At 36.5% G+C, this 19,994-nt stretch overlaps 1 protein-coding gene and 1 long non-coding RNA gene across 2 annotated transcripts; both read right to left on the reverse strand.

Annotated features, from left to right (window-relative positions):
- Positions 1-3,739: 3,739 nt before the first annotated feature.
- Positions 3,740-5,318, reverse strand: LOC131256458 (uncharacterized). The gene is made up of 3 exons (XR_009176828.1): positions 4,659-5,318; positions 4,215-4,286; positions 3,740-3,833 (listed from the first exon to the last, which is right to left on the reverse strand). It is a non-coding gene; the product is annotated as an uncharacterized LOC131256458 (long non-coding RNA).
- Positions 5,319-18,779: 13,461 nt separating this feature from the next.
- Positions 18,780-19,353, reverse strand: LOC131255129 (pathogenesis-related protein STH-2-like). Its single transcript, XM_058255824.1, has 2 exons — positions 19,170-19,353; positions 18,780-19,081 (listed from the first exon to the last, which is right to left on the reverse strand). The coding sequence occupies exons 1-2, from the start codon at positions 19,351-19,353 to the stop codon at positions 18,780-18,782; spliced, it is 486 nt and encodes a 161-aa protein (XP_058111807.1).
- Positions 19,354-19,994: the final 641 nt, after the last annotated feature.

Consider the following 19,994-nt stretch of genomic DNA (forward strand, 5'->3'; position numbering starts at 1 on the left):
TTCATTATGTGTGTCCCACTTGGATGAGGAGTCAAACCAAGTTTCATACACATCCAAAACTCATGTGGGCCCCACCAAATGCTTTTGTATGTTTTAAGGATATTTTCACATAGTTTTAGATGCTATGGCCCACCTGAGTTTCATATATGATTGATTTTTGGACTTAAAGGGGACACATCAAATGCATGGTGTTGATGTTCTACACACATCATGGTGGGGCACACACAGATTAAACTCATGGGAAGTTCCCCCGAGGTGACCTTATAGTACCATTTTACTATTTTAGGTAACTCTTTCATGGGTGTTACTCTAACCGTGTAGGGCCCACCTTGATATGTTTTATGTAATTGAACCGTCCTCATATTTTTTCCATCATATTTTAGGATGTGATTTCAAATCATAAGAACTCAATAATCTCAAGTGGGTCATACCAATCAAAACAATGATAAATAACTATTAAAAACCTTTTGAAGGCCACAAAAGTTTTGGATCAATTTGATCTTTATAATTTACCTTCATCTAGATCTTCTTTACATTATTAACAAGTTGGATTGCAAATAAACATTACTAAAACCTTATGATGGGCTCTTTATAATTTTTAATGGCGAGGTACTATATTCTCATTCTTTCCAGTGATGTGGTCCACTTAATGTTTAAATCTACATAATTTTTTATAGCCGGCCTAAAAATGGGTTGGAGAAACATAGGGCGGCAAGGATATACAACACATCATCAAAATCTCACTTTTGTTATCTAACTTTACAATTTTTCTTGTCAAAATACAAAATCTAGTTTTCTTTTTTAAAAATATATTTTTTTACAATTTGTCAATTTTTTCACAATTCTTTGATTTTTTAAATTTTCTTTTTCAAAATATCATTTTTTAAATCTCACTTTTGTTACATAACTTTTCAATTTTTCTTGTCAAAATACAAAATCTAGTTTTCATTTTTAAAAATATTTTTTTACAATTTGTCAATTTTTTCACAATTTTGTTTAATTTTTTCAATTTTCTTTTTCAAAATATCATTTTTTAAATCTCACTTTTATTATATAACTTTTCAATTTTTCTTGTTAAAATACAAAATCTAGTTTTCTTTTTAAAAATATATATTTTTTTACAATTTGTCAATTTTTCACAATTTTGTTTAATTTTTTAAATTTTCTTTTTCAAAATATCATTTTTAAATCTCACTTTTGTTATATAACTTTTCAATTTTCTTCTCAAAATACAAAATCTAGTTTTCTTTTTAAAATATATATATTTTTACAATTTGTCAATTTTTTTCACAATTTTGTTTAATTTCTTAAATTTTCTTTTTTAAAATATCATTTTTTTATCAATTTTTTTTTTCAAAATTATCAATATTATTCAAAGTTCTTAATTTTTTTTTTTCAAAATCTAGATTTTTATAAAATTACAGTTTTTTTAAACATTGTTAATTATTTTTTCTAAGCTTGTTAACTATTTTTTTCGAAATTCATAATTTTTTGGTTCTTAATTATTTTTCTAAGCTTAACTATTTTTTGTTTAATTTTTAGTTCTTAATTATTTTCTAAGCTTCTTAACTCTATTTAGTTTCTTTTTTTCTTAATTATTTTCTAAGATTCTTAACACTTTTTATAAGATTATTAATTTTTTTACAAGATTCTTAATTATTTTTGGTGCTTCTTAACTATTTTTGGTTCTTAATTATTTTCTAAGCTTCTTAATTATTTTTGGTTCTTAATTATTTTCTAAGCTTCTTAATTATTTTCTAAACTTCTTAACTATTTTTTGTTTAATTTTTTCTTAATTATTTTCTAAGCTTTTTAACTATTTTTTGTTTAATTTTTTGGTTCTTAATTATTTTCTAAGCTTCTTAACTATTTTTTGTTTAATTTTTTCTAAGCTTTTTAACTATTTTTGTTTAATTTTTTCTAAGCTTCTTAACTATTTTTTGTTAATTTTTTCACAATTTTGTTTAATTTTTAGGTTCTTAATTATTTTTTCTAAGTTTCTTAACTATTTTTTTTCGAAATTCATAAAAAAATTTTCGAAAATCATTATTTTTTTTTTCTTAATTATTTTTTTAAAAGATTGTTAATTATTTTTTCTAAGCTTCTTATTCAAAGTTCTTAATTTTTTTTTCAAAATCCTGATTTTTATAAAATCAGTTTTATTTATTTATTTTAACATTGTTAATTATTTTTTCTAAGCTTTTTAAATATTTTTTTTTAGAAATTCATAATTTTTTCTAACCTTCTCAACTTCTTTTTTTTTTGAAATTCATTATTTTTTTTTCTAAGCTTCTCAATTATATTTTTTTGAGCATTAGAGACGGTTAAGGACCGTCTCTAATGCAGACGGTCTTAGACGGTCTCGAAAGACCGCTATAAGACGGCTAAGGACCGTCTCTAATAGGGACGGTCCTGAACAGTCCCTAATAGAGACGGTCATTGACAGTCCCTAATAAAGACGGTCATTGACAGTCTCTGATAAAGACGGTCCTTGACAGTCTCTAATAGAGACGGACTTTACCAGGGCTATAAGACGGCTAAGGACCGTCTCTATTAGAGACGGTCTTTGACCGTCTCATATTATAAGTAAAAGACGGCCAATGACCGTCTCTAATGCAGACGGCCAGTGACCGTCTCAGATGACTGCATATAAGACGGACTTCGACCGTCTTAAATGATTTGTAGACGTTCAACATTTTAAGACAACATTAGAGACGGTCAAGAGCCGTCTAAAATTTTAGAGACGGTTTACGGCCGTCTCTAAACCGTCTTTAAACCAAAGAATTTTAGAGACGGTCCATAACCGTCTCAAAATCCGTCATTTTTTTCATTTTTCACGTAGTGTTATAGGCTTAGGTTTAGGTTAGGTTATAGGTTAAGGTTTAGGGAATTGAGAATAGGTGTAGGTTTAGGTTCAGGAAATCAGGTTCGAGTTCAGGTTAAGATTTAGGTTTTAGGTTTTGGGATTTGAGAATAGGTTTAGGTTATAAGTATAGGTTTAGGTTATAAGAATAGGTTTAGGTTTAAGTTTTATGTTTAGGTTAAGGTTATAGGTTTAAGTTATATGTTTAGGTTTAGGTTATAAGTGTAGGTTATAGGTTTAGGTTTAGGTTAGGTTATAGGTTAAGGTTTAGGGAATTGAGTTTAGGTTTTAGGTTAGGGAGTTGAGATTAGGATTAGGTATAGGTTTAGGTTATAAGTATAGGTTTTAGGATTTGAGAATAGGTTTAGGTTAAGGTTATAAGTTTAGGTTAAGGTTGCAAGTATAGATTATAGGTTTAGGTTTAGGTTATAAGTATAGGTTTTGGAATTTGAGAATAAGTTTAGGTTAAGGTTATAAGTTTAGGTTATAGGTTTAAGTTTAGGTTATAGATTATAAGTTTAGGTAATTGAGAATAGGTTTAGGTTATAGGTTTAGGGTGTGGTTTAGGTTAACTAATTTCTTTCATATGATAGGCCCACCTAATGAGTGGTTGGGCTGATTTTTGTACAAGGCTATTTTCAGGGTCGAGCCAACCTATTGGAAGGATTGTATGTTACATGAACATGATAGGTTGAAAGTAGCGTAGTGGACAATGAATTATGGTTTGATTGATTGGACTTGAAACCTTCTTAGAGAAAATAAATGAATAAATAAATAAATAAAACTATAACATATTGATCACCACCAAACTTCATGACAAATTTAAAATTCAAACACTTCAAATGGCATTCTTAAGAAGAATAATTAAATAGAATAAAGAAAGAAAAACAGAAGTTACAGTAGTTACAGACTCGCCAACTTCCCCAGTTCAAGTGGGAGTGAATTATTGAAGTTATTGCAGCTTATTTTCCTGAAAATAAATGACTAATTATATTTAGTTATTTATCAATAGCTCACCATTGTTATTATGGTCTGTTCTACCTAATAAGTGTATGGACTAATTTTTGTACAAGTCTATCCTCATGATGGAGCCAACCTATTAGAAGGTTGGATGTCATGCAAATATATAGGTTGCAAGTATTTCATTGGGTGGATAGTAACGTATGGTACAAGTGGCTGAACTTAAAACCTTCTCAAAAAGAAAAATATAAAAACAACACATTAATTATTGCCAAATTCAGTGGCAAATTCGAAATTCCAGAAGATAAGTTATTAAAATAAATAAATAATAAAGCCTATGGCATTTTTGAAGAAGAATAACTAATTAGATTTGGAAAAAAAAAAAACTTACAGTTGTTGTAGACTTTCTAAATTCCCCAGTTGAGGTGGGAGCGAACCAATGAAATTATTGAAGCTTATATCCCTGAAAAGAAATAAATAATTATACTTTGATATTCATCAATAGTCAAACATTGTTGTAATGGTATAGCCCACCTAATAAGAGGTTGGGGCTGATTCTTGTAAAAGGGTATCCTCATGGCAAAGCCAACCAATTAGAAGGGTTGGTATCATCACAAACATGATAGGTTGGCAATAATTCAAGGGATGGATAATAACTTATGGTCCAACAAGTTTTGAACTTAAAACCTTCTAAAATAGATAAATAAATAAAACTATCCCATGTTAACCACTAACAAATTGGGTGGCAAATTCATAATTCCAAACACATCATATGGTATTTCTGAAGAAGAATACTTTAATAAATTTTTAAAAAATAAAAATAAACAAAACTTACAGTTGTTGCAGACTTGACAAATTCCCCACCTGTGGTGGGAGCCAATTAGCAAAGCTATTGTGGCTTATATCCTTGAAAATAAATAAATAATTATATTTTGTTATTTATTAATGAATAAACATTGTTGCTAGTCTGACCCACCTAATGAGTAGATGGGACTGATTTTTATGCAAGACTATCCTTATGGTGGACCCAACCTATTGGAAGGTTGGATGTCGCACAAACAAGCTTAGTTGGAAGTAACTCACTAGGTGAAAAATGACTAATGGATCAACTAGGTTGGATGTCGCACAAACATGCTCAAAAAGCAGCTTTAGCAGTTTCCTGTTTCAAGAAATTTACATCAATGGGGCAACCAACTTAAAACAAATACCACCATGTGCACCATTCCAGATGCTAGATTATTATCAGAAAATTCCATGCATTTATAGTTCAAAAGCATTCCACCTACCTCATCTTCTGAATTGCTTTCTGAACTGTCAGTTGATTCTTCTTTCTTCTTTAATGCTGGACCAGGTGAACTCTTAGTTGGCAGTGGTTTATTCGATCTGGCAGGAACCTTAGCTACAATTTTCTGCTTGCAGTTACATTTGACTAGAATCAGCAATCTAGAATCCGGGATATATTTTTTTTTTGATGATTTGGAATTGTTTTTTGATGATTTGGAATCTTGGATTCTAGAATTGTATAAATGATAAAATGGGTGGGGGAAAAAAAGAAATTTATCAAACTGCTTTAGTTTTTTACGAATAAATTTTTTCGCTAAAACAGATTTTGAGAAAGAAGCTGGTAACAATGCAAGAATTAGATTAGACTCAAGATGCAGAAAGAAGACAGAGAAGAAAGAAAATTGAGGATTTCCTGTTTGATCTTAGGGGTAACATTTGGCCAACAACCACCATAATTCTAGTCACCCCTGCTTGGATGCAGAATCTGCTTTGGAACCAACTTCCCAATGAACATCTACTGGTGCAGGGGCCAAACTGTAATCAAGAATCCTCTTAGTCAACAAGAGGATGTGCATTCAAAAATGGACTTTAAGGAGTCCCTCAAAAACAACAGAATTTTCCCAGCATGAATTATAAGGCAAGACGCCTAGCAGTCTAAACTTTCAGTTTCCCACAGCATGGGCTGTAGGCAATATAGCCTTGCATTTAGAAAGTGGTATAAAAGCACATATCTGCTGATGCCTAGCTGATACCTATTCAAATTGCAGAAACATGATACATTTGTCTAAGGCCTGGAAGATCTTTTACATCTCTAGGTTCATAAGATGATCAACTTTGATGAATTGAGGGGTTTACATGTATGCAGGAAAAATGCAACATGTGTATGGCCTTGAAGACAATAAGTACATCTCAGACAATGCTCCATGGTATGATAAATGCCTCACGCATTTCTATCATCTTGGATGCATTTCCTTAAAATGTAAATATGAATAATACTATATGGATATAGTAATCGCGGGATATAGCAATCCCATAGATCTTGCACCACTGACACAGCTAGCATTACCTTCAAATCTGTGCAATCCACTCTAATACCATCCAATCTGCCGGGCCAAACAGGGCCTTATTGTACTGAGTAAACTCAGTAGGGCCTTTCAGTTTTGAATCCCCAAATTGAGAAAATTAGGGATTTTAATCCCAAATACAGCAATTAGGGATTTCGAATCCCAAATCCCAAATTGGGAATTTTAGATCCCCATCCCCAATTCCAGATTACAATTAGGGATTTCAGAATCCAGATCCCTATTCTAGTTACAATTAGGATTTCAGATCTTTAATCCCCTATATTCGTTCATGGATTAGGGATTTAAATCACAAAATTAGGGATTACAAGATCCAGTTTCCAGAGCTCGGCTTGGAATCTGATAATTAGGAATTTTATATACCCTTACCTATATTTCTGGGAGATAGCCATGGAGGCCATAGTCAGCATCTTTGTTGGTCTTCTATGTCTCTTCATCTCCAAGATCCCGGCCTTACACTTCATTCCATCACAACCAGCACCTCCACCTCTCTCTACGACAACCATTATCGTCGCAAAGAGAGGGTCTCCTGGTAGATGCTAGCGGCATACGTGGTTTTCAGACCACCACTGATGTCATTCGCCTTCAGCAATGCCGTCAGCCATCTTGATCAGCACCATGTTTGATGGAGACGGCCGGTCGATGACTGACTGCTCATTCATCAGCGGCGGTGGAGGCCTATTGGGTGAGAGAGAGAGAGAGAGAGAGAGAGAGAGAGAGAGAGAGAGTTTGGGTTTTTGGGGAGGGGCGGGTGAGGGAGAGAGAAAGGGTTTGGGTTCTGGGAGAGGGGCGGGCGCGCGAGAGAGAGACTGGAGGGATTTGGGTTTTGGGAGGGGCGGGCATGCGAGGGACTTTTAAGCGGAAACGAATTTGGGTTATTGTGTTCAGTACAATGTGGGCCCCACCATAATGTTTGTATTTCATCCATGCCGTCCATCTAGTTTTCTAGATCATTTTATGGTATTAGACCAAAAATGAGTTATATTCCAATCTCAAGTGGACCACATTATAGGAAACAATGATTAATGAATTTTGACCATTAAAACTTTTTTAAGGCCATAAAAGTTTTGGATCAAGCTGATATTTGTTTTTACCCTTCATCTGGGTCTGTGTGAACTAATCAACAAATTGGATGTCAAATAAATAGTACAGTGTGCCTTAAGAGGATTTTAATTATGGATATCCAATCAATATTGTTTTCCCGTGGTGTGGTCCACCTGAGATTTATATTCCTGTCATTTTTGCGGTCAAGCCCTAAAATGATCTTTAAAAATGCATGAACAGAATGGAGAAAGCACATACATCATGGTGGGGCCCACAGAGCACCGACCACCAGCCACGGGGCTGGTGGCAGGGGGAGTAGCCAATCTGTTCCCCTTTTAAGCTTACTTTTTAAGTCTTGTGGGGCCCACCATGATGTATGTTATTTATCCACTCCGTCCATTCATTTTAACGGATTATTTTAACAATTGATCCAAAAAAGGAGTCAAATCAAAGCTGTAAGCGGATTACATAACATATTAACGATAGAAATTTATTTTTTATTATTTCTTATGGTGTGGTCCACTTAGACCTTTGATCTACATAATTTTTTGGCTCATCCACTAAAATTATATATCAGAATTGATGGGCGGTTTAGATCAAACACATATATTCCAATGGGCCCCATGGAGCCCCTCAAGGTGGGCCATACCATCTAAAATCATGTGAAGAAATGCCTAAACCATATAAAATCACTTGGTGGTGCCCACCTGAAATTTTGATGCATATGAAACTTGTTCTGACTCCTCATCCAAGTGGGACACACATAATGGATGGGCTAGATTTGTGAACTACATAAAAATCCTCCTAAGGCCCACTATACTGTTTATTTGACATCCAATATGTTGATTAAGTCACACAGGGCCAGATGAAGGGGAAAAACAAAAATCAGTTTGATCCAAAACTTTTATGGCCCCAAAATATTTTTTAATGGTTGACGCTCATTCAACAATGTTTCCTGGAATGTGGTCCACTTAAGATTTGGATATATATCATTTTTGGTCTCATACCATAAGATGATCTTTAGAAATAGATAGACGACATGGATTAAACATTTACATCATGGTAGGGCTCACAAAAGTTTTGCATCAAGCTGACATATATTTTTTCACTTCATCTAATTTTTTACACCTAATCAATAGGTTAGATGTCAAATAACCATTACAGTGGGCCCTAGGAGGTTTGCAACTAGTGTACATTTAATCAAAAAAAATTCCATGGTGTGGTCCACCTGAGATTTAGATCTATCTCATTTTCGGGATTAAGACATAAAATTATCTTTTAAAATGGATGGACGGCGTGAATAAAACACATACATCATGGTGGGGTCCACATTGCACCGACAACTAGCAACCTGGCTAGTGGCAGTGTAACTAGCCAAACCACGTACACTTCTGGATGGAAGCGGATTATGTATAGAGTAACTTGGTACCATAAGCATACTGAGTAAATCCGGTGGGGCTCACCATGATTTATTCATTTATTTACTATCCCACTCTTTTCTATGGTGGGTCCACTTGAACTTTGGATCTGCCCCGTCAGTCAGATGCACCATTCTGTGGTGGGCCACAAGCTTAAAAATAAAGTCAATCCATGACTTGAGTGGGCCACACCACATACTATAGTTGAGAGGGTTACCCTCCCATTAAAACATTCATAATCATTTATTGGGCCCACCTAGATGTGCTTCATAGATCCAGCCCATTCATTATGTGTGTCCCACTTGGATGAGGAGTCAGACCACTTTTCATACACATCCAAAACTCATGTGGGCTCCACCAAATGCTTTTATATGTTTTAGGGATGTCTTCACATAGTTTTAAATGCTATGACCCACCTGAGTTTCGTATATGACTGATTTTTGGACTTAAAGGGGACACATCAAATGCATGGTGTTGATGTTCTCAGGCCATATATACAGTTTCGAGCCAAATGGATGGTGAGAACCTTATGATGTTCTAGATGACTTTCAGGCCTCTTTAACGTGAATGGCTTGATTTCCTATGATATCTGATATGTAAATCCTTCGATCTTGGTCCCCTGGGGTCTATCCCTTGCCTTTGGTGTCATCAGAGTGTTAAATCCATGCTTTAAGCATCCTTTTCAGTCCTATGCTTGTGAATACACCTTGCATCACAAATACGATTAAATAGGGCATTAAACAGTATCATGTTCATAAAAACAAGTAATAACTGGGGTCTAATATGTAATATTCGACCCTCAACAGGGGGCCATATAAAGTTTTGGATCAATCTGATATTTTTTTCCCTTCATCTGGGCCTATATGACCTAATCAACAGATTGGATGTCAAATAAAAAGTACAGTGGGCCTTGGGAGGGTTTTAATGGTGGATATCCAATCACTATTGTTTTCATGTGGTGTGGTCCTCTTGGGCCTTCAATAAAAAGTACAGTGGAGAAAGGTTTCCTTAAAACATTCATAATCATATATTGGGCCTGCGCCTAAATGTGATTCACATATCCAACCCACTCATTATGTGTGTCCCACTTGGATGAGGGGTCAGACCAAGTTTCAACCGCATCCAAAACTCATGTGGGCCCCACCAAGTGCTTATATATTTTTTAGGATGTCTTCACATAGTTTTAAATGGTATGGCCCACTAGAGTTTCGTTTACCGATGATTTTTGAGATATCTCATAACCTAAAGGGAACACATCAAATCCATGGTGTTGATGTTCGACACACATCATGATGGGCCCCACAAAACTTACTAACATCAATTCTTAGGTTCTTACAAGTTCAGTAAGTTGGGTCACAATTTTAACCAGAATATTTGGCCCATTTTACATGTCTGGTCCATTCACTCTATTTTATTGATTAATACTCTCAATTTGACTAGTTACTCACCTCAATTAGGCTACATATGAGAAAGATATTAGGCATACAAGATTGATCAACAATTTCAGTGAAATTTGTGAAGTTATTTACTCTTTAATTTGAACTGATTAGATTGTCCAAAAACGATTAAAGGTTCAATTAGTGGATGTGCCTAATAATTTAGTAATTTTATTTTTCACAAATAAATTTAACATTTTTTTTTCAAAATGTATAATTTTTTTTCTCTTTTAACTAAATATCATTTTTATTATAAAATATTTTAAAAAAATTTAAAATACAAATTTTGAATTTTTATTTTCAAAATCTCAAAATTTTTCTCATATTTTAATTTTTTCTCAAAAATTTCAAAATGCCGATTTTTTTCTTCAAAAGCATTATTTTGTTCTCAAAATTTTTCTTAAACACAATTAAAATTTCTAAACTTTTCAATATTCCTTTTCGTGTGATATTACAAATCCTTTAAATATTACCTTTTAATTATATATAAAAAAAATTTCCATTCATATGATATAAAAACTACACACACACACACACACACACACACACACACACACACACACACACACACACACACACATTTTTACCAATAAAATTTTTTAAAAATTAAAACATTTTTACATTATTACCCGACCCAAAAATGGGTTGGAGAAACATAGGGGCGGCAAAGATATACAACACATCATCAAAATCTCACTTTTGCTATGTAACTTTTCAATTTTTCTTATCAAAATACAAAATTTAGTTTTCTTTTTTAAAATATATTTTTTTACAATTTGTCAATTTTTTCACAATTTTGTTTAATTTTTAAAATTTTCTTTTTCAAAATATCATTTTTTAAATCTCACTTTTGTTATATAACTTTTTAATTTTTCTTGTCAAAATACAAAATCTAGCTTTCTTTTTTTAAAAAAAATATATATTTTTTTACAATTTATCAATTTTTTCACAATTTTATTTAATTTTTTTTCAAAATATCATTTTTAAATCTCACTTTTGTTATATAACTTTTTAATTTTTCTTGTTAAAATACAAAATCTAGTTTTCTTTTTTAAAATATATATTTTTTTACAATTTGTCAATTTTTTCATAATTTTGTTTAATTTTTTAAATTTTCTTTTTCAAAATACCATTTTTTATCAAAATTTTTTTTTTCGAAGTTGTCAACATTATTCGAAGTTCTTAAAATTTTTTTTTTCAAAATCTAGATTTTTATAAAATTACAGTTTTTTTTTTTCAAAATTTAAAATTTTCTTAATCAATGTTAATTATTTTTCTTAGCTTCTCAACTAATTTTTTTTCAAAATTCATAATTTTTTCGAGCTTCTTAATTTTTGACTTGAGCATTAAAGACGGTTTAGGACCATCTCTAATAGAGACGGTCTTTGACAGTCTCTAAAGAGATGGTCTTTGACAATCTCGAATAGAGACGGTTTAGGACCGTCTCTAATAGAGACGGTCTTTGACAATCTTAGATTATAAGTAAAAGACGGCCAATAACTGTCTCTAATGTAGACGGCCAATGACCGTCTCAGATGACCGCATATAAGACAGTCAACGACCGTCTCTAATGCGAACAACCAATGGCCGTCTTAGATGACTGCGTATAAGACGGTCAACGACCGTCGTAAATGATTTGTGGACGTTCAAATTTTTAAGACAATATTAAGGACGGTCAGGGGCCGTCTAAAATTTTAGAGACGGTTTATGGCAGTCTCTAAAGCGTTTTTAAACCAAGCAATTTTAGAGATGGTCCAGAACCATCTCTAAATCCATCTTTTTTTCCATTTTTCACTTAGTGTCAAGTAGCCCTCGTGATCTCTACAGACGCCTCCGCCTCCACCAATTCCTGGGTTGCCCCTAACCAAGCCATCAACATTAAGTTTTAACCATCCCGTTGGTTGTTTAGCCCAGGAGATGATCTGGAATTTTTCGATGTTGAACTTAGAGTGAGAATCCAACCCCAACACTTACATCACGGATCTCCCGGGAGCAGAATAGGAGTCGGAGGTAAGTAGGAGAGCCTATTTCTCGCAGCCATTTGACAACTTTCTAGATAGTTGGACCTGGTTTGAATGGGCTATTCTCATATCTAGCTACATTCCTGCCTAGCCACAACTCCCAAACGATGATGGAGGGAACAATACCCCGGAGGTATTGCCATGGAGAAGATCGTCTAGCAGCCGAGAACCAGTGGAGGAGACGTGAGTTGATGGTTTGATCGTGGATGAATGGAATGTGGAAGAGGCGAGCGAAGTGCCTCCAAACTAGAGTAGCAACCAGGCCATTGCATAGCAGATGATCGAGGCCTCCCTGTTGAGATGAGGGCCTGGTTGGGGAGAAGCCTGGAGGGGGGAGGCAAGCTGACGGCCGGCTTGTGGAAGTCGCTGAACAGAGGGCTACAAGATAGTGCTGGGCCTATGGATCGAGGGGACCGAGGGGGAAATGGAGTGGGAACTGTCCGTCTACCCCTGGATTGGGCTGAGCTGAAGGAGGGGGAGAGAGAACTAGATGGGGAGGTGGGTCTGTTGGATGGCTGCTGATTGTTGGTGGGATGAAGGATGTGATTCTCAGCTCGCCTGAGGTAAGTCTGGGCTGATCTCTTGATTGGGGAAGGGCCTACTCCCACCGAGCAGAAACCGGGTTGGAGAATTAATGCCCAGCTGGAATAAGGAGGGGTTAGGCGCTAACGGGGCTTGGGCAACCTCATAGAAGCAGTACTCGCATTTTGACGCTAAACAGATCCTAAATTTCTGGACAACAGCATCAACCGGGATGGCGTTGCACATCACTTTCCAAAGAAAGATGGCCAGCTTAGGGGCAGAAACTTATTCCATGCCCAGGCTGTCTAAAGAAGCTGAGGCCTGGCAGATCTTAAAGCATTCTAGGTTGATTTTACGGAGAATTTGCCGGACGGATGGAGCTTCCAAATAAGCTTATCCTCTCTCCTAGAAAGAAAGATCCCGCTGTCATGAATGGCTTGAATAGCAGCTGGGGGAAGCATGTGTGATTCTAAGCCATAATTCACGTTGTAGGTTAAGCTTAAGCTAAAAGCTTTGTAGTGGATCCTGTTGGGTCTAAAACCTAGCTTCCTGTTGACGTGTGGCTGCAGCCACGATGAAACAAAAACTGAAACTTTTGGAAGAAGAAGAAGAGAGAACTGCAGCTGTATTGGAATGAATTAAAAATCGTATTACACTGTTGCCTATTTATAGGCTTTCTTATTGTGTGAAATTACTAAACTATCCCTGTCTAGATTCATCCTAGGGGTAGCTAAATAAAGAAAAAATAATCCAAAAAAATCTAGAAAGAAATCTACACAGCTAGCAATCTGATCTTAGAAAAAAAATCTAATCCAACAGCTTGCTCATTAAGATATGCACACGGTTTTGGATTTGCAGAAATCACCATATCCAACACTCCCCTTCAAACCAAAACCGACTTCATTCCAAGCATTGATCTAAGTCTCCTGAATGTGTCAGTTGGCAATGCTTTGGTGAAGATATCTGCCACTTGCTCAGTGGTGTGACAGTATTCCAGCTTTACCAATTTCTGCTTTACTAGATCTCTAAGAAAGTGATATCTTGTGTCGATGTGCTTGCTCCTTCCATGCTGAACTGGATTTTTGGCAAGTTCGATTGCCGACTTGTTGTCCACATATATAACAGTGGATTCCTCCTGTAGATGCTTCAGCTCCTTTAGTAGATTCCTTAGCCAGATCGCCTCACATACAGTGGATGAAGCTGCTACGTACTCAGCTTCACATGTGGACAGGGCGACCACACTCTGCTTCTTTGAATTCTATGTAAATGCTGTCGACCCAAGATAGCAAGCATAGCCTGTGGTACTTTTTCTTTCATCTTGGTCACCACCCCAATCACTATCAGAATATCCATACAACATCGCCTCATCATTGTATGGATAAAAGAGACGAAACTCAATAGTCCCTTTCATATACGTTAGTACTTGTTTTGCAGCTAGCCAGTGTGACTCTTTTGGGGCTTCTATATACCGGCTTAGAAGCCCAACACTGTAGACTATATCTGGCCTAGTGATTGTGAGGTACCTTAAGCTTCCGATTATGCTCTTAAATAGGGTTGAGTCGACGTTTCTTCCTTCTCCATCTCTTGTGAGCTTTAGGCCTGTTGTTATAGGTGTATTTACGGCTTTACAATCGACCATCTGAAACTTCTCAAGAAGTTCCTTTGTTTACTTCTTCTGGGATATGTAAATGCCGCCGACTTGTTGCTTCACTTCAATGCCCAAGAAGAAAGACATCAATCCACCATCAGTCATCTCGAACTCTTTGAACATAGCTTGCTTGAATTCTTCAAACATCGCCTGGCTATTCCTAGTGAACAGCAGATCATCAACATATAAACAAGCGATGAGGATATCACCATGGGCATTCTTCTTTGTGTAGACTACATGCTCATACGGACATTTGACGAAGCCATTCTCTTGAAGATAACCATCAATCCGTGCATTCCAAGCACGGGGAGCTTGCTTCAACCCATACAAGGCTTTCTTCAGTCGATACACCTTGTGTTCCTCCCCTTGCATGACAAAGCCTTCAGGCTGGTCAACGTATACTTCTTCTTCAAGTACCCCATTTAGGAATGCAGATTTCACATCCAGTTGGTAGATCATCCAACTGTGATGAGCTGCAAGGGAGATAATCATTCTTACAGTGTCAAGGCGAGCAACTGGGGCGAAAACTTCTTCATAGTCTACCCCATATTTCTGTTTGTAGCCTTTTGCTACGAGCCTTGCTTTATATCGTTCGATCTTACCATCGGCATTCCGCTTGATTTTGTACACCCATTTGAAACCAATTGTCTTCTGGCTTTTAGGAAGTGAGGTCAACTCCCATGTTTGATTCTTCTCGATGGCATGAATCTCTTCTTCCATAGCCTTTATCCAACATTCTTCATTCACAGCCTCCTCGAATGTGAGAGGCTCGTGGTCCGCATATAGGCAGAGTAAATTCACTTCCTCAGTTTCTGCATAGATGTCGTTGAGGCTTTTCATTTTAATGGGAGCCAAGGGTGAAGGAGAATCGGATGAAAATGTGCTGGATGAATTCTGATTTGATGAAGTACTTCCAGGAGAGATGGAGTGTACTCCTGGACTTCTGTGATCCGAAGGGGGTGATGTAGGTGTCTGCTCTTGCTTCTCATGTCTCTCTTCTTCATATTCTTCGACCTCGACTTGTTTTTCTTTGGCTGAGTTTCCCTTGTTCCATTTCCATGCTTCTTCCTCACAAAATACCACATCTCTACTCACCACCAGCTTATTGGTTAGTGGGTTGTAGAGCTTGTATGCCTTTTGACTCTTCGCTGTAGCCGATGAAGATGCACTTCTCGCCACGATCATCAAGCTTTTTCCTTCTTGCTTCTGGAACTTGAGCGTAGGCAACACACCCATAGATCTTAAGGTGTGCCACGCTCGGCTTGTATCCACTCCATGCTTCTTGCGGTGTCTGGAATCTGACACTCTTAGTCGGACACCTATTGAGCAGATAAGCAGTACATGCAACTGCCTCTGCCTAAAAATTCTTTGGCAGACTTTTCTCCTTCAGCATGGTCCTCGTCATATTGAGGATAGTGCGGTTTTTCCGTTCCGCAATTCAATTTTATTGTGGTGTGTACGCTGCAGTATGTTGTTGCTTAATGCCATGTTCCCTGCAATATTCTCGAAAAACATTTGAGGTGTACTCCTCACCTCTGTCAGATTGAAGAGTTTTGATTTTAAGACTACTTTCTTTTTCAACAAGGGCCTTAAAATTTTTAAAAACAGTAAAAGCAGCAGACTTCTCTTTGATTACATATACCCATAATTTTCTACTGAAATCGTCAATGAAGGTAATAAAGTATTTATTACCTCTAAGAGAGATTGGATCTAATAGTCCACAGATGTCAGTGTGAACCAACTGCAACAGTTCTCTTGCTCTTCGGGATAATCCACTCGGAAAGGAGTTCCTTTGTTGTTTCCCAAGTGTGCACACCTCACACACATGTTCTGGAGCTTCAATAGTAGGCAAACCATGCACCATGCTTGATGAGGACAGAAGTTTCAGGCCACTAAAATTTAGATGACCAAAGCGAAGATGCCACATCCAGGAATCATTCTTTACTTTTCCATAAAAACACTTCTCAAGCATTGTGTTTATATGGAGAGGAAACATACAATTCTTCGCCATCTGGACTTTTACAATCAAACGTCCATGCATATCTCTAATGGAAAGAGAAGAGTTCTCCATGTGTATGACATACCCTTTTTCGAGTTGTCTAAGACTCAGTATGTTACTTTTCATGTTAGGCACGTAGTACACATTGGAGATATAGTTTGGAACACCATTCTTCTGAAAGATTTGGATTTTACCTTTACCTTTCACAGGTGTTTTTGATGAGTCTCCAAACATTTCATCGCCATGAACTCCTTCTGTGAGTTTCACAAAGAGTTTCTTGTCGCCACACATGTGATTACTTGCACCCGTGTCGAGATACCATACATCATGCTGATCACTACCTTTCTCTTGTGCAAGGAGAAGTGTGGAGCTTTCTTGTTCATGGCTTGATGCTTCGGCATAGTTGGATAGCTCGTCTTAAGTTATCGGCTTGCTCCAGCAATCAGATGCATAGTGGCCAAGCTTGTTGCAATTGTAGCATTGGATGTTCTTTGTACTTCCTCGTCCATGCATGGATCTACCTCTACCATTTTCTCTTCTATGGAAATTGATATTTTTCTGTTGGTTTTGGCCATGGCTTTGTTGGTATCCGTGCCCTCTGCCTCTTGCGCGATTGTTAGCAAAACGTCCACCACATTGTGAACTTCCACATCCACCATTGTTATTATTCAGAGTCAATCTTGACTCTAAAGCTTGTTCCATCGGCATGGAACTGGCATTCTTCTGCATTCGTTGCTCATGAACTTGCAACGATCCCATCAACTCCTCAATGGAGAGTTTCTCAATATCTTTTGATTCTTCGATCGCCACAACCACATGCTCAAACTTAGTTGTGAGAGATCGAAGTATCTTTTCAATAACTCGGACATCTTCAATCTTTTCACCATTTCTTTTCAAATTATTGACAATTACAAGCAAACGTGAAAAATAATCAGTAATATTCTCACCTTCCTTCATGTGAGTCGCTTTAAACTCGGCTCTTAATGTTTGAAGGCGAACCCGCTTTACTCGATCTACACCCTTGAAGATGGTGCTAAGGGTATCCCATGCTTGCTTGCTTGATATTGCTTCGGCAATCTTTTCGAAGGTGGATTCATCCAACCCTTGATAGAGGAGAAACAAAGCCTTATTGTATCTCTTCCTTTGATTTTTTAGAGTGATCTTTTCTTCGTTGGTGAAGGCGGCTTCTTCTTCCATAGTGGGTTCTTCATACCCATCGGTGACGATCTCCCATAGTTCTTGCGACCCGAACAATGCCTTCATTTGAATGCACCATTTTCATAGTTGTCCTTTGACAACTTAGGAATCTGCGGCTGGATTGTGCTAGCCATCTTTTCTATTTTTAAAGGAATGATTGTTTCTTTTTAAAAAAATGAAGGGAGATAGAAAAATAGATTTTTTTGGCTAAAATCTAATTTTTTTTTTAAAATAGATTTTTTTGCTGCAATCAGATTTTTTTGAAAAAACAGATTTTTTTTCAATCTGATTTTTTTTTTTTTTAAAACAGATATTTTTGTTGCAATCTGTTTTTTTCTTTTTGAAAAAATAGATTTTTTTCAATCTGATTTTTTAAAAAAAATAGATTTTTTTTCTCTACTGCAATCTGATTTTTTTTTTTTTTTTTTAAAAACAGTTTTTTTTGGAAAACAGATTTTTTTTGCAATCTGATTTTTAAAAAACAGATTGTTTTTGAAAAAAAAATTTTGTTGTGGCCGAAAACTTGCTGGAAAACTTTTTGCTGGAAATTTTCTGCTGGTTTTTGTTGTAGGGTATTTGTAGACACCCAAAACAGGTAGAGGTGCAGGACCTCCTTCTCACGGATCAACAGCTCTTTCTCACGTCTGATGAGGCTCTCACGGCTGATGAGGCCCAAGGATCAAGGGCTCTGATACCACTTTGTTGGGTCTAAAACCCAGCTTCCTGCTGACGTGTGGCTGCAGCCACCATGAAACAAAAACTGAAACTTTTGGAAGAAGAAGAAGAGAGAACTGCAGCTGTATTGGAATGAATTAAAAATCGTATTACACTGCTGCCTATTTATAAGCTTTCTTATTGTGTGAAATTACTAAACTATCCCTGTCTAGATTCATCCTAGGGGTAGCTAAATAAAGAAAAAATAATCCAGAAAAATCTAGAAAGAAATCTACACAGCTAGCAATCTGATCTTAGAAAAAAAATCTAATCTAACAGCTTGCTCATTAAGATATGCACACGGTTTTGGATTTGCAGAAATCACCGTATCCAACAGATCCGGCCTCAAGGCAATAATAATGAAAACAACAAAGTGACGGCCCCTTTAGAGTCTTTCACTTTATGCAGATGTACCACTAAAATCACAATATAGAGGAACAAATTAAGCTTATTATTATTTAGCAAGACATTAACTACCATTTGAAAACAAACTCAAGAGCTTCCTATTCCCATGAAAACACAGTCTATAGAAATGGAACTTATTCAACAACCAATCATAATCAAACTTGAAACCCTCATAATCAACCATAGCTATACGTATGCATTTGGATTTTCAAGGAGATATCCTTCTACTGCCTTGAACATTCCCGCCATGTTTCCCATCATCTCCTTGGTTTCATCTTCCTTGGGCAGGTTACCTTCTACCGTCTCAAACTCCCCATGAAACTTGCATACGCTTCCACCATTGATGCCGTCTTTGAACTCCAGCGTAAATGTAGTTGATTTCACTTTCTTCCCAAGTAGGCCACCTTCAATAACCGAGTACTTGAATAAACGGTTATTGTCGTCGATCTCATCTATGCGGTCCTTCCAGTAGCTGAAGTCCTTGATGGCTGCACATTAACAAAACAAATACATTTTTTTTTATATTGAAGTATAATGCTGTTATTATGAAGCACATACAAAAATTATGTTAGTTACCATTAGTAAAGTTGGACTGTCTGATCGTGCCAACCCCACCGTCCCCTTCGAGAATGACGATGCTTGATATGATTTCAGGCATGAGCTTGGGCATGAGGTTGTGGGAGTCCTTCACCATCGCCTTCCAGAGTCTCGATGGTGAGATTGGAGACAAGATTTCGTGACCCACCGTTCCAGCAACCATGATTTCAATACTAATATTAAGGAGTAGATATGTCTATGGTTGTGGTTTTTTAGTAAGTGGGCTCGAGCTTGTGAAAAGATGAGAACTCTCGTGAAGATTTATACATGCTTAGGGTGGAAAGAGAGGTGGGAGAAGTGAGTTCTCTTTCATAGGATTTAGCTCCATTGAATACATTGAAAATTCTCTTATATTCCATTCTTAGGCATTGTATGTTGGTTGAGACAAACCCTTTGCTTTGTATTGTAGTGAGGGATTCTTGAGCATGGATCACAAATAAGTGGAATAAAGCTCGTCTACATACCACACACGTGCCAGCATGGTACATACTTGTGAGATCTATTCCATCCATCAGGTTTTTCTCAAGTTCAACTGGTTAGACTTCTGACCAGTTTAGAAATTAGACAAAGGGGTCACGGGCTCGGGTGGGCCTAATCGCGTTGTTAATGAGAAGTTCACCCGAACGATCAGCTACGTCACCAAACGATTGGAAACTGTGGTGTGGCCCACATGAATCAAAGGTGGGACTGAAGTTTGGGCTTCAGGCCTAAGTTTAGTGTTGCATCGAATGGTTGAAGTGGGTTTTATATAATCGTCCCGGTGGGCCCTATAAAAATTAAGGTTGGATGTCTCCCTCCCAACTA

This window comes from Magnolia sinica, chromosome 9, assembly GCF_029962835.1.
Source record: "Magnolia sinica isolate HGM2019 chromosome 9, MsV1, whole genome shotgun sequence".
NCBI lineage: Eukaryota > Viridiplantae > Streptophyta > Magnoliopsida > Magnoliales > Magnoliaceae > Magnolia > Magnolia sinica.